Genomic DNA, 17,460 nt, shown 5'->3' on the forward strand with positions numbered 1-17,460 from the left:
CCACGTGTCACCGGTATTAGACTCCGCAGGCAGTGCAGAACCACGTTAGGTGCCGAATGCTTTCGGGAGGCTGGGGAAAGGATCGATACGATCGACCGAGAAGAAAAAGAAGGCGGCTTTCGCCTTCGAGTCGTCTTAGGCGAATGCGTAAGAGACCCCTCTGGCACCAAAGGGATGCCGCTTCAATGTAGACCTACTATGTTCGACGTGGACTTCACCTCCCGCGGCCATATGGTAATTCAAGATCGGATGTCTGCCGCAAGAAACGCTGCTGCAATCGGCGCCGGCCGTTGTATTCTTATCACGGAGCACGTTTCACCAAAGGTCTTGCACACAATTTCCGATAACCTTCGGCCTTATCGCGCAGCAGGATCAAGCCAGAAATGCGTGATATAAGTGGAAACTATAGCCTTTATTCGGTCTTGCGTCGCGTTAAAAATTAGGCAACAGACAAACTTGCACAGATGACATTGCAAAGTGCTGATAGTGCTGCGTCTTTGCTTACAAGGTAATCAGCTGTACTCAAGGGAGCAGCACTTCCAGGTACTATCCTTCTTTACACAGATGTATAACAGGTATCAGCTTTCTTAATATACCCTAGATGTTTCTCTATAGGTGCATTTCCTGAATATATATTGTATACCGCGGGCCTCAGAACAAGAAAACATACCTCCGCGTCTAGCTGCAGGCCGAGTCCTAAGGCTTACGTTTGTTTCCTGCGAGAGATCACGCGCATTCCCGTCTTTTGATCCGTCCTTCGTTGTTTCGCTCCGCTATCTTATCTCTTTCAAAACTCTTCCCTCGCTCTCAAACCCGCACCGTTCCGTTTCAACGCCCATTCCAATATAGCGCGCGCCGTCGCTTCACCTTTACAACACAAAGGTATGGGACAGGCGCAAGAAGCGTAAAATAGATGAATGGAGGCGCAGGTAGAGGTATAGATCTTCGGTTTTCGAGTGTTTCCATCCAGAGAGAACTCACCCTTTCTCCCCTCTCCCCCTTACCTCGAAAACCTAGACCGAAAAAACTTGCGTGTGTGTTCCTTCAGACACGTCTACCGCATAGACTCGTGCGTAACCTGTTCACAGGCGCTCGTGAAGTCCGGACCACCGGACTTCACGAGCGCCTGTGAACTAACAGCGCGAGTTCGTGTTGTGTAGTTCATCCATCCCTTTCTTACTCTTCTTCTTCTTTACCCTTTCTTTTCTATTATTTCTCCTTCCCCCACCCCAAGTGCAGGGTAGCCAACCGAACCAAAGCTTGGTTAACCTCCGTTTCTCTTCGTATCTCTCTCTCTCTCTCTCTCTGTTTTCTTTTTGTTTTCGTCAGGTTTTGCTCAGGTGCGGCTTATACACTAATCAGGGCTATAGCTATACATAAACATGCATTTTCGAAGCTGATCTTACTCTGCCGTACGGTCCTTTATACAGCGACGGCTCTTCCCACTGTGAAGCTCACAAAATGTTGATACGAACTCTATTTTGACAGTAAGGTCAATTTTCGCACGGTCGCACGGTACACCTATCGACATCAACGCTAGCGTGATATCAGGTGACAGTATCAATTCTGGTGACCTCGCGCACCAGTTGTGATGCCATCACGAACCAAAACATACAAAATGGCCGCTTGTGCGTCACCAAAGGAGCCACGGAGCGGAGCGGTTTGCGTGAGCGCGTGACGAGAAGTTTATATATACCGTGTCGTAACGTTAGGGTACAGTACGAACTGAAACTAGCTTTTAAAAAGATGTAAATAATACTTTACGTCACGCTCACGCTTACCAGTACATTTTTCAGGCTCTGCACAGCTTGACCTTTCAAATGACGCAAAGAAATAAGTGGGAATTTTCGTGTAAGTATACCCCTTTGACACACTGTAGTGCCATTCAAAAAATTCAATAATTCAAAAACTGGCAACAGATGTGAACGTTCTGTTTCACCATTCATCGCCGCATTCGCGCCTAATCACTGTCTTACGAGCTCAGCTCGTCGGCGAGCTCCCAAAGCTGATGGTACTCAGTGCCGTGCATGGCTAGGTTCTGGTCCTCAATAATAAGAACAACAGAACATAAAAGGGGAAGCATGGGCCACCGTAACGGCATACTAAGCGTATGGTTCTCGGCTGCTAACCCGAAGGTCGCGGGTTCGATTCCGGCCGCGGCAGTCGCATTTCGATGGAGGCGAAATGCTAGAGGCCAGAGTACTGTGCGATGTCAGTGGTCAGTATACGCGGGCTCGAAGTAATGAATACCAAATGCTCGAAAATTCAGGAGCCGTCTACTACGGCGTGCCTCATAATGATATCTCGGTCCTGGCTCGTGAAACGCTGCACATTATTAATTAATATTGCGCTTGACAGACCCAACTCTTAAGCTCTTTGCGATGGTGTAACTCAACAAAGCTTTTTGAGATGGTGTCCACTGACAACAAACGCAACGTTCCTGGCGCATTTTAGTTTCTTTTTCTTCAAAATTTGGCGGCTGGAAGATGGGGGATGCGCGCTATACAGGGGGCGGGCTATACACGGGTATACACGGTATGCTTGCTGTGGATGTGTGTGCAGCGCACGTTCCTCGAGACGAAGGTCTCTTTTCTTCTTTTCTTTTTTCCACTTCGGGAAATTTCTTGCAGCTATACAGGAGGCGGGTTATGAAAAGCAAAGCGTTTTTCTTTCTTTTCCGGCTGTCTTGCTTGCCTTTGCGTCCGCTGGCTTTCTTTCTCGCTTTTCCCGAGTCGCTCGCTCTATCACTCGCCCACTTCCACGCCAGGAAGCAGCTCAAAAGTCAACCGACCATGAGTGTGTTTCCGCTCTCAAAAACCCACCCAGCTTTCTGCGGTTTGAGCCTCTAGCACCTACAGCCTTTATTTCTCCCTCCAATATTCCCCGTAAGGCGTCATTGGAGGACCGCATTCTTATATATATACAAAAAGCGTACATGCTTGCAGAAACATTTTAAAAGGAAAAAGAAGATCCGTGTCTATGAAGGGATGCAGTTATCGAGGTAGGCAACAGTTCATGAATAGAATATTTTAGCGTCATGCGTAAACAGACTAGAGTGCAGCCAGGTCTTTGAATTTCAGTCTTGGATCTAAAAGCGAAATGCTTAGACGTTAAAATATGAAGAGCCTAACACGACGACAGCGTGTCAACAGAGTGGTCCGCCCAGACGACATAGCACTGCCACTTGTCAAGCAACGAGGAATTTGTATCCGAAGGCTGCGTGGCGTGGCAGTGGCATGCGGGTTGTGGGTTCAGATCCCACCGACGGAAAGGGTGATTTTTCGTCCAAATTTATTCTTTTAAATTTAAATGAGAATCATTACACTCTAGTTAAGAAACCACGAAATAATGTCTCCCATGCTTTCCTTTGCTTAATTGTCAGTCGGTTTGTGTAATTGTGTATAATGCAGAAAATGAGCCCCTCAGACAATCACCCTCCTTTAGTACAGTCTAGTATTTCATCTTAGCCTAAATGAAAGAGCTCACTATGTCTTCCAAGCATGCAGACTCGTATCTAAATGTCAGAGGCGTCAAATTGTTAGAAGTAGAGTGATGACTCGGGTTAGTTGGTTCACGTCAATGTTCTGATTATGCGCCGATTGAAATATTCACAACGAAGAAGGCACTTACACGGACAGGCGTTAACCTCTGTCCGTCTGAGTGTCTTCGTTGCGATTTTTTTCAATTAGCGCATAATCAAAAATTTGGTATTAGTAGGCGGTGCCTATCACAGTTTCCTGTTTGATTTCATTTCATTAGCTTCAACCCCCTTTGCGGCGCCTTTTAGTGATGAAAACACAAGCAGTACAAAGGTAGTTGTAAAGCAAAATTGTTATTTCGAAGATGCCGCCCGAGTCCAGGGACTCCGAGCCGCCACCTAAGGCCACCAAGACCATACTGCCGGCCACTTCTGTACAATAAAGTCTGTTTCTTCTTCTATTTTGTCCATCAACATAGCTGAAGTGGTAACGGCAGCGATGGACTACAGAAGGCCATTTCCGTCTGTTCCTTAGCGATGAAAAAATTGTGATATACCCGGAGGAGATTGGGCCGGAATGCAAATGGTGCCAGGCAGTGGCAACATATTCACATATACTGTGGGAATGTAGCATGGTGCCGCCGACGGCGGATATTATGCGCGATTCCTCTCTCGAGCAGTGGAAGGCCGTGTTTGCCAGCTCAGACCCAGTCGTCCAGGCGAAGGTCGTGGAGTGGGCCACACAGGTCACCGTCAACCTTGGGGTGATGACCATCTAACACGGAATTGTCCGCAGCTGCTTTCTGACGAAATAAAGTTTTCTTTTCATCCATCCATGGCCAAGTGTCGACAGTACACACACTTGGACGAGCACCATTTAGTAGATGGCCTTTGGGCGGGGATATACGTGGATGGTGGTAGATCGTAAGGCATTTGGCGTGCAGGTGTTTAGCGTAATAGCGATTCGCCTAGTAATAATAATAAAAAACTACGCTACGTGCTCGAACCAAGAAGTCACCCACTCCCTTACGCATTTGCCTAAGACGATTCGAGAGCGAAAGCCTTCTTTTCTTCTTCTGTCTTCTTTCTTCCATCTTAGTCGATTGTATAATCCCCCCCCCCCCTGAAAAAAGGCTTTCTGCTCCCCATGTGGTTTTGCACTGCCTCCGGGATCGGCCCACTTTTAGACCAAGCGACGATGTGATGTGATGACGTCATCATGACGGTATGATGCCGTAATCGCACGTCACCAATCAGGACCTGTGACGTCATAATGATTTCACAGGATGACGTCATCACATGATTATGATTTTTTGCATCACTCGTGTTGACGCCGACGCCGCCGACGGTCACTTTTCCCGTCTGATGAGGCATCTAAGGTTTTCGCCTTAATAAGGTCTTAGATCGTAGACATTCTCTTACGCGTCCGTTGCATTGACCGTACTTCTTCTGCAGTACTTCGCGGTTCTCGCTTTCTTCGTCAATCAACATGTTCGTGTCAGCATTCTTGTTTGAGTCGATTCAGCATGGGAACAGCATTTGGCGCCTCTGCACATCTTCTTTCTTTGCCGGCACCTCGGATCACGTTGGCTGCCAAAGCGCACGGGTTGTGATTTGGCCCTTCACGCCAAACAGCCTGCCCCGTCACCCGGGGCGCCACCGAAGCACGGAACCCCCCCTCGTCCAGATGCGCAGGCTCTCACGGAATTCACTTTTTTCCGTGACCACGAACCTTACGCAAGAGCCGTCCGAGCCCCGCAACAGAACGCTGTTGCGTTGTGCGTGACATGCTCGGAAGCCAGGTTTAGGCTCCCATCACAATGACGCCTGCATAAGATTTCGTGCAGGCACGAGCGCCAGTGGGTTGGTTGAGAGTTCGTTGGTTGTGAGGAGGGATAACCCAGGGGGGAGTGGCGTCGGCTTCAGGTGCGCTGACCGTCAGGCGAGCGCTTCGAACACGCAGGAGACAATATAAATAGTATTTGCAGCTCAAACCGCGTTTGCGTGATAGGTGATGCAGCTCAGGCGGCTGGGGCTAAATCCATCGAAGTTGGTATGCTGCATTCGTGTTCAGACGGCAGTAAGGGGAACGGGGGGTGTCGCGTAGTTCATTCCTAGGCTTAGGTGCGGAGGACTACTCTCAGATATATACGCATGAGAAGAACAAGGAGGATGAGTATGCGCAATAAAAAAAAATAAAACGAAGAAGGCAGCTACGCTGCTGCTTACTCGATGAAAAAGTTTTATAAATTGCTGGCAAGAGGAACACCATTTCGAAGGGAACCTGTCGGGGAGATGACGACTTTCACCGCTTCGTGAAAGACAAAAAAAAAATTATCAATCAAGTTCGCAATGACCAAGCCGGAGAGAAAATACCAGGAAAGTAAAGTCTAAGAGTATTCGGTAAAGTATGATATAGGGTGAAAAATGGGTTCCTGTTTCGAAAGGCTCAAGTCTGTGGCTCTCGTGCGCATGCATTCGACATGGGATACCACAGACACGGCACTTCTTCGCAAGAACGCTACGGTTATATGCACAAACGTTCCAAAATCCTGGTGAATTCACGATGGAAGCAACGTTTACTTCGACTTCGTTTAAGCCCTTCCCAGACTGGCCTTGTAAGTGCGACCGTAAAAAGATTCGTCGCCCTCGTGTGTACAGAAATGCGGGTGTAGACGACCAAGGCCATCGACGGTGCGCTGGTGATCTGCGTAATTGTATGCGCCATTTTCCAGTAATTGATGCGCTCTTGATCGGCGACTGGTCGGCGATTGGCGGTCTCTGATACGACAAGCTGATCATTTATCAGAGTATCGAGGTCACTTGCCATTTCACGTTGCCACATTTCATTGTTGCCTGGATATGAACGCGTGATGGCCGCTGTTGCATGTAGCAACTGAAGTGTTGCGCTGCCAAGCCCGTGGATGACCGTCCAATTACAGGTGTGAAGGAAAGGTACAGTTAAAAGGGAGCGCAATGCGAAAGAAAGAAAAGAAAGAAAGAAGGAAGGAAAGACAGAAAGAAAGAGAGAAAGAAAGAAGGAAAGATAGAAAGAAAGAGATACAGAAGGAAAGAAAGCACAAGAAAAAGAAAGAAAAAAGAAAGGAAGAAGGAACGAAAAATAGAAAGAAAGAAAGAAAGAAAGAAAGAAAGAAGGAAAGGAAGAAAGAAATAATAAAATAATGTACATGTTTTGTTCTAACGGAATTTCACATTGATCGGCTGTTCCTTATGTTGCACCGCGGCACAGCATGCAGCGAAGAAGGCCGTAGTAGATGGTTACGAATAAATTTTCACGGCAGTGGATGCTCGCGTGGCCAATACGCGATGCACATCCACTTACGCATTTCCCCGCCTTCGTAATAGGGCCGCTGTTGAGCCGGGAATTGAAGCCATAAACTTATGCTCGAACACTAGATCACCATAATATGTACTGGAAGAACGCAGTCTGCTGGTCAAGCATTTGACTTGATTAGCTACAAAGTTCAGTTCTTTCATTAAATTCTCTACGAAGGGAACACTGACATCAGTTTAAGTTGGTTAAGCCTTCTTACAATGCTTTATACCTTCATTAACCTGGCAGTACTAGGTTCATTTATATTGAAGGCAGAATGAAGATACTTGTTTTTTTTTTAATTAGACGGTACTATGGTACGAACGCCCATGAAGACGGTCATTCTGCCCCACAAAGGGTAGCGTCCTCTTTTAGCTCGACTCTTTAGGAAAATTGTTTGAACTTGTCAACGCGTAGAAGGCTTTTATAAAACTCCTCAAGGTTTTGTCTCTCGAAGTGGCGACAAAAAAAAACGAACTTAAGCTCGCAGTTGCCATGGCGTTGACTTGACTTTGACCTTTTAAGTGTTGAGCTAACTACGCGTACGTATGCAACAGTACGCGTGCCGGCTAACTACATTCTTTTTTCACTGCGCCAGAAGTGCACTCATTAGAATGTGTCGTTTCTTTATCTTTGAAGTGGACACTCTGTACAGCAGAGAGATAAGAAAAGACTGATGTGTGCCTCCTTAAACCCAAGCCTACCACTCCTACGGACTGCATATATCTCACTCGCTATCCTCTTTTTCGTCTGTCGTCTACTTGAAGAACCAAAAGAGAAAGAAACGAAAAAGCAGAGAATGAAAGGGGAAAAAATGAGAACAGGGCCAGCAATCGAATGCACCACTACCACGGCCGAAAGGTGTTAGGCAGGCAGCGACTCCCCGCGGACCTATCGAGAACTAAGGCCGGGGGCTCAATGGCAGCGGAAAGGCGTGACAGCCCACACGCACTTTTTCCATTTGCAGTGGGCAACTCGTTCGTGGGGACCCTTCAGTTCTCTCCCCGACCCATCGCCCCCTTTCCCTCTTTCCTTATCTCCCAAACCGCTGACCCCGGGTGGGAACTCCACTTCAAGGAGGAGAAAACGAATTGGTCCCCAAAGGGGACGCCAACCGTGGAACGTCTGAACCTTCCCTCGCGATTAGAGAAGCCTAAATGCACTCACGAACGCACGTACTCACAAACACACTCACAGACACACACGCACACAGAGCCGTGCTCACACACACACTCACTCACATACACGCACAGACACACAGTTGTACTCTTTGAGCTTCCAGTGTGGATGTGAGGGACGGTGAACGCGGCATCTATACTGGTCGCCAGCGGCCAGTATAGTGCGAGCCTACCGAAATGGGAGAAGCCAAAGCAGCAACTAGACCTGGAAGAAGGTAGTGTTAGCTGCTCCGCAGTGAGAAGCGAATGAAGACGCGCGAAATAAGGGCTGACGTTTCCCCGGAGATCCCCCCCCCCCCCCGGAGAAAGTTTCATTCTCTTTGCGCGGTTAGTGTATACCGCTCAGACTTGGTAGCCTATATAGACTAAACGAGAAAGTGTCCCTTTCAGAAAGAGCTGCCTAAATTGAGGGAAGCTCATGCTGTCTTGAGGGCGAAAGAATACTATCCTCAAAGGGCCCCTAAACAACCTCTGAATCTACAAACCCTTACAAAAATAAATTTAGACAGTCTATAGACTGTCTAAACCCTCTTTTAGACAGTCTATAGACTGTCTAAATATATTTTTCTAAGGGAAAAACGAGCGCGTAATTTTCTCCTGGTGTTTCCCGTCTTTGCGGCAGAATTCATGACGCCATCACCCTGTTCGTGTGACGTCATGAAGAAATACGCTCTCGATTGGTCAATATGCGAGAGATATCACTCGTGAATAGTCTCCTACCTTGCTTTGCCATGCAGTCGCACGCTACGTTCTGCCGAGTGTAGCATGACTATCGTGCGCGATCAATTGATTTCACTTCGTTTTGTACGTTTTTGACTGCGCAAGCAGAGGTAACAGCGTGTAGCCGAAAAGCGCGGTATCCTGATAGGTTCGACGTATAGCTCTGACATTGTCCACGTCTTTTACGAAGAAATTAGTCGAGAGGAGATAATGCTTTTAGGAAGTATAGTGAAGGCGACAAAGAAAGCATTCTATCGTCTTCGAATTCGGGGTGGTTTATGGGCCCTCTAAAAGAAAGGCTCTTAGTGCTCAAAAACACGCTGAGAGCTCTGCGCGGAGAAGTAGAGTGGATCAGGGTGAGAAGTGTCTTTTCGCAAATACTGCTTGTTGCGTGACAGTTCCAAATGTGTTTTCGCAGCACAAGGATTATCCGCGAAAAGACGTTTAGAGCTTAGACTGCGCTGAACCGACTGTGCAGAGACGTAGCGTGCTTGAAACATAAATGTGCCTTGTCTTAAATCATACATGTGGCAGCTCCAAATATCTTTTTGTGGCAAAAAAAACGTGATTTTAAGGAAACACACTTGATCTGACAGGCTGCGAAGAATGTACGGTGGAGAGTGGTAGCGCGTTTGAATGTGAAAACGTGTGTTTTCGCAAACAGATCACCATAACTACTAGGCCACCGCGTCTGGTCACGTGTGTTGCGTAACAGATCTAAGTGTGTTTTGGTGGAACATGACATCCCATGAAAAGAACGCCTGGCCGATCGACCGCCTTACTGAGTGATTCACTGACCGGCACGGATAAACCTCGTTTGAGGAAGAAAAAAAAAAGTAGGAGGTAGCGCAACGTGATAATCTTGTAGCCTATCTATTAAAAAAAAAGTCACGTGATAGAGAAGCATAATAAGAAGTGCAGGGGTTTAACGTCCCAAAACCGCGATATGATTACGAGGCACGCCGCAGTTGAGGACACCGAAAATTTTCGACCACTTGGGGTTCTTTAACGTGCTCCTAAATCTAAGCACACCGGCCTCAATCATTTTCGCCCCCACCTGAAATGTGGCCGCTTCGGCTGGGATTCGATCCCGCGACCTTCGGGTCAGCAGTCGAGCACCATAACTACTAGGCCACCGCGAAGCACTAGCTTCGAAAGCCACCCCACTTTGGTTGTGGAGCAATCTGTTTCACAAGCAAACAATCATAATTTAAGACCTCTGAGCTCAAACATTCCACGTGTAATATCTCGGAGGTCATTTCCAGCCAATAAGGCCGTTTTTATTGACCTTAATGGGCGAAGGATCTGAGAACGCATCCGAGAAACACAGTCCAATTGTCGTCGATACCTTGCGGTCGAAGCATCGCCATTGAAATGTAAATCGAAAAGCAGCGTTATGTCAGGAGCGAAGGGTAAGTAGCGATCGATCGGAAGCGGTTGGCTGAATGATACCGTCATTAGGCAGGCGCCACTAAAGGTTACCGTAAACAAAACAACCTTGTAAGTGGTCCGGCAACCTTGTGGACGGAAACGTACCCATGAACTACTTCGGGGACAGGTAGCGGGCAGCGTCACATGCGTTTGGATTGTCAAGGCTGGCGGCGTGATGCCACGCTTCATCCGGCTTTTTTATCCTTCCTCCATAGAAGTACAGCACGATTAGAATGGACCGTGAGCATTTGAATCGGCGTTATAAATGCCAACACAGAATTATTTAGATAGCAACTCGTTTTTCTTTTCACGGCGCCACGGCGCATGCTCCCATCCCCTAGCGGAAAAGTGGCGAAACGCTTTGACAGGGTCCCCGGACACCTTTAGATCTCGGAGGCTTTTGCTCTGGCTATCCCGGTTGTCCCGCATCTCCCCGCAAAGCTCTGCCCCCTTTTACCGAAACGACAGAGGGCAGCGGAAGAACATGAGAAATGCGGGTTGCACAAACACTCGAGCTGTGTCTGCGCCTTTGACGCCGGCGTTGTCACCGTGCTGTTATGCAACCGACGGTGCATGCGCGATCCTCGAATGGACCTTTAGGTTTACCAGACGAGGGAGAAGCGCAGTGCGTTGCCTCCAAAAAGGAGCAAAGCATCAGTGAACGTGTCTTTGCACACTCTAAGTACATACTCATCGAATTAACACGTTAACCTTTTCCCAATCTTTCCTTCCGATAACATGGCGCTAATGAAATCTCCTGTCGGCATTAACAGCCAGTATTAACCTTGACACATTCTTCAAGGCCTTAACATTGTCCATATAATCTCTATTTAGAGTTGTCCGTATGATTGTATTTCATTGTCCATACGATCTGTATTTCAACATATCTGTGTTGTTTAGATTCCTGAATTTTCTGTATTATCTAAGTGCATTAGCTGGTTTTGACTGTTTCTTTTGTTTTGTGACTCTTCCCTGTAACGCTGTAAAGCCTTGAGTGTAAAATAAAATAAAATCAATCAATCAATCAACTCTGCAGGGGAGCGGAAAGCATGCACTTTGTCCTTCCATCGCTGTCAGGAGCCTTCGAGTATATGAGTTGTCTGCATGAACACACAAACACTACAAAGTTCCTGTGATGCGGCTATGCTTGCGTTTGTTAATTTGCTTATAGTGAGCCCTAAGTCCTATTTGCCCTATGTAGAACCCGCACTGACCGGTTTCGTGAAATCAGTAAGTGTCCATGTACAAGACAGATTTCAGATTTTGAAAGACAAATACAACCGGAGATCGTATACAGATGCCTTCGCCTGTTAGGAGACATAAGCAGGCTGATTATGATGAGCATGATGACGACGTTGACATAACGGTATACGATACTCACGCCTACATTCCCGCACAGTGAACGTTGTATACCGTGTACCGTTATCGTGCGGAAAATTGTACATTGGCCAGACGGGCAGATCCCTAAATTCTAGATTATCTGAACACAAGTACAATGTAGAAGAATATAAGCAAGGATATCTAGCTCATCACTGTTCTCGCTGCGGGTGCGTTCCGTTGTTTGTCAAGTCGAGTGTCGTCGCTAAAAACCGGGAACAGGTTACGTGTGAGATCATAGAAGCTGACCTGATTGATAAGCTTGGGGATTAGTGCGTCAACACACCTTCCATAGCTTTTCTTCATAAAGAAAGGGATTTTCTGCGCATGATGTAATTTTCTGTTTCTTGTGATATGTGAGTGCTATAAATTTCTGTTTCCGCATTGATAAACCAGTTGGAAGTCAGCGCTCGTTTGTCTCTGTGTGTTCGTCCGTCGTCTTTTGCGCTGTTATTTTACGTACATGAAACAGTTGCTGTTGGGCTGTCAAAACTAAGACAGCACGGCGACAGTCGCACCCAGGGTGCGGTCGTGCTTGGAACTTACATATCAATGCAAGTCCCATGCATTAAGTATCACAACACAACGTTGTATAGCGTCACAACACAACAAGCCATATCGCGACACAATGCACTATCGCAACACAACCTTTAAATCGCCGTTTGATTCTATCAGCCACTACAGTCTTGAAAGCTGGCGACAGAGGCGCGAGCGGCATGTGTTACCTGCGCAGCCCGTTACCTCGCAACCATGCGCAACGCGCCAGTCACGCCACACGTGAAAACAAAAAAGAAAAAAAAAAGAAAACACGCAGGTCACCGGTCTCTCTTTTTTTTTGTTGTTGTTTTTGTTTTCGAAAGGTAACATCAGAACACCGGAATTCACGAGTTTAGGCTGAATTTCCGACACGTGCAACCATAGGAAAAGACCGAGGCAGCGACGTCATTAATCAAGAGCTCGCTTCATTATGTCCCGTGTGCAAACAGGCTGCATGCAGGGACGAGGGAAAAGCGATACGGGCGCTGCAACTTTACTAGCCGTATAAACATTAGCATACGTTCGCTTACCTGCTTTTTTCTTCCTCTTCTTCTGCTCTCTCTCTTTCTGAAGCCTGAAACAAAACAAAATGATACCTATAGCATTACTCTGCGTGTGTTTTTTTGTTCGTTCTACGCAAGCGCCATGCAGTATAAGAGGAAAAAGAAGGCATCCGCTAAGTTTTAGTTGTGTTGTGAGTCCACACATAACAGCGCATGAAACTTGGGATGGCGTCATATTGCGCTGGGCACTCATTACCAAAGCCGATCACTATGCGCGTTTCTATCCTTGTCTGTCTTCTTTTCTTTCTGCATTTTTTTACGTTTAATTACACCTGTCGTGCGTCGGGGCTTTATCGACCTTACCTCGGCGAGAAGGAACGTTAAGTGGGGATTTTAATCGCAACTTTGGCTGCCATTCTTTTACACTTGCCGGACATCCTCATTCGGCATACATTTTACTGCTGACCCGAAGATCGCGGTATCGAATCCCAGTTGCGCCGGTCGCATTTCGATGGAGACGATATGCTAGAGGCCCGCGTACATTAATTTAGGTGCACGCTGAAAAACCCCAGGTGATCGAAATTTAAACCTTAGGAAACGGGTCTCTATCATTTCGCCTCCGTCGAAATGCGACCGCGCGGCCGGGATTTGAACCCGCGACGTCCGGGTCAGCATTCAAACACCGCAACCACTAGACCACCGCGGCGGGTTGCCTTAAAGAAGACAAGACGAATTGTCGAAACGCTGGCCGCAGCGACGCCCCGTGATAAAGAATATTCATCTCCTTTATACTGTGTATCGCTACTTCACTAACAATAAACACGAAACCGTATTACGAATCTGTCTAGTTTCTCGTTGTTTCATAGGTCATTAGTCTACCCTTCCCGGGTTACGACCCCTCCCTCCCCCCTTTACCCCCATCATACTTTTTAATAGCGTAGTTCAACTATTCCCCAGAGGATACCATTCATCGAAGCATTCATGCCGTCAGACATGCGACGACGTCTTGGCTTAAGGAATAATTGCGAGGATCCGCGTAGTCAACGCGGCGGCGCTAACTTGCGCAACACCAAAAAGAGAGAGAAAGAAAAATGTACACAGAAACGTACTAATACACAAAATATAGAAAACAGAAAACGCATACGACATCTACTTCGTCTATAATCTTGTCTCCGCTCCAGCGACTCAATGAGCGACGTATTATGATTCATTACATTTTAATGCGCCGAAAGCACCTTCTTTCTTTTTCCTGTCGTCGCGTACGAACAAACGATCCCCCCTTTACGCGCGGAGCAAGGCGCAGGAGAATACAAAAACGTGGGCCGGAGCCCGTTAGGAGACACCGAGTCGCTGTGAGAGCCAGACGGCGGGCTCCTCCGTATAACTCGGCTCTTTAAAAGGCCATCCGCGTGGAGGAAAAGGAAATAAAAGAAAAAAAAAGACACCGGTGGCTGCCGAGAGATGTAGTCGTAGACGGTGTATTTCGTACGTAAGGAACCACCGAAAACACAAAAAAATGGAAAAGAAAGAGCCGCCGGGGGACCATATTCGCGTCCGTTTTTACAAAGACATCTCCGCGGCACGCGCCAACGAGGTTTTTATTTCGACTGCGTCTCCTTTCGGCTCAACTCCCCCTACCGTTTTTAGAACTCGCTTTTGCGGCTCGCTTCGCGAATATTCTCCGTTCGTTCGCTACCTCGACGTGCAAACTGAGTGAATTTTATACGCATCTGGACTTTTCTGCATTTGTAATCTTTTTTTCTTTTTTTTTCTTGATGTTGTGGGTGAGCTTTATGTTATTCTTCAACCCTTCCACCTCTGCTTTTCTTGGCCCTCTATTCCTTAAATTTCTTTCTTTCTTTCTTTCTTTCTTTCTTTCTTTCTTTCTTTCTTTCTTTCTTTCTTTCTTTCTTTCTTTCTTTCTTTCTTTCTTTCTTTCTTTCTTTCTTTCTTTCTTTCTTTGCTTGCTCGCTTGCTTCCCTGCTTCTTTCATGTTGTTCATTCATACAAATTCCCTCCCTCTCTCACAGCCCTTTCCTTCCTTCTCCATTCTCGCTTCATTTTACTACTCCACTGCAAGTTCTTTTCCGTGGCACATTGCAGTGTCGTCGTGGTTCCCGCGCATCCCCCATTTCCTCGCTCGCGTCACACACCCTCCCTCTCTCCCTCCCTCAATCCTTCTCCTCCTCCTCCTCGTGCATCATCTTGCCTACGACGCAAGGTGGGTACAGCTACAGGAAGTCACGAATGTACATAAGACCCGCCAAACAGCAGCCGCCGTCTCGCTCGCACCAACCTCCGAAGCGTCACCTACCTCGCTTCTCTTTTATAGAAGAGCCTCCGCTTTGATAAACGGCGCGTACTTCTCGACTGCCGCGGCTATTATTGTTATTTATGCCCTACAGCTCGGGAGAGGGCGACAGCCTACGCGATCTCCCCTGTTCTTTCTCCGGGTTCGCCTCTGCGGCAGTGCAGCCGAGTCGCGCGGGAAAAGAAAACCATCAGGCGAGTGGTGTCGGTACAGAACGGTAGCGAGAAAGGGCATCGTTCGTGTCAGTGTTTTGTTGCGTCTAGCCGCGGATAGGCTCAGCTCTCTCAGAGCTTCCAAGGTTTCACAACGTGCACCACTTGGGTGTTTTCGGGATGGTTGCGCCTGAGTTGACTGCAGTGAGCTTGTCTCTCTCTCTACATATCTCTATTTTATTATTTGATTATCGCGCTTTCTCTCGGCAAAACAGTGCGCAGGAAACACTATTGCCTTAAGCAAAATCTTAATTGAAAGCGCGAAGTCGGTTACATTCCTAAGAAAAAATATACGCTCCATCCACAGTCATCGCTCTCCCACGCAAAAAGAATTCGCGTAGATGCTCCGTCCATAATGGATAAGTGAATAAAATTTAATTAAGATCAGTCCGGCAGTAAGGGAAGTTTCTTTAAAGCGAATGCTTCAGATGTCTCATCAAACGCGAAAAATGCCCGTCGGCGTCAAAGCGAGTGATGCAAAAAATCACCATCACGTGATGACGTCCCCCTATGTCACGTACGTCAGCATGACGTCATCATGAGATTGCTATGAAGCCACATAACAGGACATCATGATATCACATGATGACGTCATGACATGTCACGTCACAGTAACGTTACGATGACGTCATTACATGGTGACGCTTGCAAAACCAGGTGAGTGGCTGAAAGCTTGCAATACCTCTGATCCAGGAGGCACTGCAAGAGTCTTTCATGGGGGAGGGGGGGGGGGTGCGATCGATACAGTTGACTGAGAAAAAAAAATAAGAAGGCTTTTGCCTTCAGGTAGTCTTAGGCGAATGCACAAAAGACCATGTAACTTTTGTACTAGCTATTTGTTGTACGCGAAGACGTAAACGAGAACAAACACACAAATACAATGTGTACGTTTCCATATACAATGCGTAAGTTTCAACACGTTGCAAACTAGCATTGTTCATCAATAAGTGTACACATTGGCGATGGGACACAAACCAGAACAAATCTGTTCAAATACTGAAAATCGCCACATATAAGCACACACGCGTGAGTACGTACAACGACCCCGAGTACGTACAACGAGAAAATACTAGGGAACGGGAAAAGCAATGGCGGCTGCGAGAAGACCCCGAAGCGATCGAAGGCCTACGCCACCGACGACGTCACGGTTAGTCACGGGTCTCCACGTAACATGACGTCACAGCTAGGAGTCACGTGACTTGAAACTGCAATTGCCCGTTACTTAGCTCGAAGAAACGCGTGCACTGCCACTGGAAGCTTGTGTGCGCTTAGAAAAAAACACTACGAATCTGCTCCTACGATACATGCGTCATGTCGGGTAAACGCCAATTGTGGTCCCACTGTTGGCTCCGCTTTTATAGCAGTCTAATAAACACTACATTTGTGTTCATATGATTCATCAAGCTACATTCAAGCGTTGCTCGACGCCGGAGGAATACGCTAATCAAAGTTACGTATGATATTCGCGTCATCACACTGTAGCGTGTACTTCGTTTCGATAACACAAACGTCCGTGCTCTAACGAGGAAGGAAGGAAGGAATACGAAAAGGAGAAGGCAGGGAGGTTAACCAGACAGCAGTCCGGTTGGCTACCCTACGCCGGGGGAAAGGGAAGGGGAGTAGAAAGATGGGAGAGACAGAGAGAGAGGGGGGAGCGAAAAAAAAAAAGAGGAAATGATCAATAAATGCACTGACGCGTATGTGGCGGTGGCACTGTAAAAATAGTCACAAGCGCTCACAAGCGTTGATACTACGTCAGACCTTAAGTTATCACTTAAAGGTTCCTGTAGTCGGTGTGCCTGGTAAGCCCATGATGTGCACACAACTCCTCCATTTACAAAATGCCAGGCCTGCGTGGAAAGTGCATCACAGTCACAGCGAAAGCTGGAACAGCGGCATTTCTAGAGCCCGTTGTAAACTCGCTTGGGGCTACTAATTCAAGTACGCTTGCAAGGTACCCACTAAATCATCATAATTTTTGTTGAGTAGGGAAGCACACACTATACATTTTTCGTCATTCTACGGAGAACCGTGTTACCCGCTACACATCTGTAAGGCATTATGTGCACATTGTTGATGCTGTGCCTGATGACCATGAAGATTTATGACTGATCCCTTTTTAATGGGTCGGAAGCATTCAACTACCCACTCGTTGCGCAATTCGCATTGTGTGAAGCCTGGTTACAGAATTCGCGTTGTGTGACGCCTCGTTGTTATTTCGCGCTTCTACCACGCTATATTACAAATGTTAATGTGATTCCTTGCCGACATGAAGCCTGTATAGGGTGTTTTTGCAAAGGAGTTCCAAGCACCGGCATGGTTCTGTGGTATATTACAGGGCTGTCACGCAGAGGGACCAGGCTCGAATGCCGTCACATC

At 47.2% G+C, this 17,460-nt stretch overlaps 1 protein-coding gene across 1 annotated transcript in view; it reads left to right on the top strand.

Moving 5' to 3' along the window:
• Positions 1–3,843: 3,843 nt before the first annotated feature.
• The window catches only part of LOC119406380 (zinc finger protein OZF), a 110,833-nt gene continuing 97,216 nt past the window's right edge, over positions 3,844–17,460 (top strand). The window contains exon 1 of the mRNA XM_049420071.1: positions 3,844–3,912. Coding sequence (XP_049276028.1) covers positions 3,844–3,912 — 69 coding nt within the window. The remainder of the gene's footprint in view (positions 3,913–17,460) is intronic.

This window comes from Rhipicephalus sanguineus, chromosome 10, assembly GCF_013339695.2.
Source record: "Rhipicephalus sanguineus isolate Rsan-2018 chromosome 10, BIME_Rsan_1.4, whole genome shotgun sequence".
Classification (NCBI taxonomy): domain Eukaryota; kingdom Metazoa; phylum Arthropoda; class Arachnida; order Ixodida; family Ixodidae; genus Rhipicephalus; species Rhipicephalus sanguineus.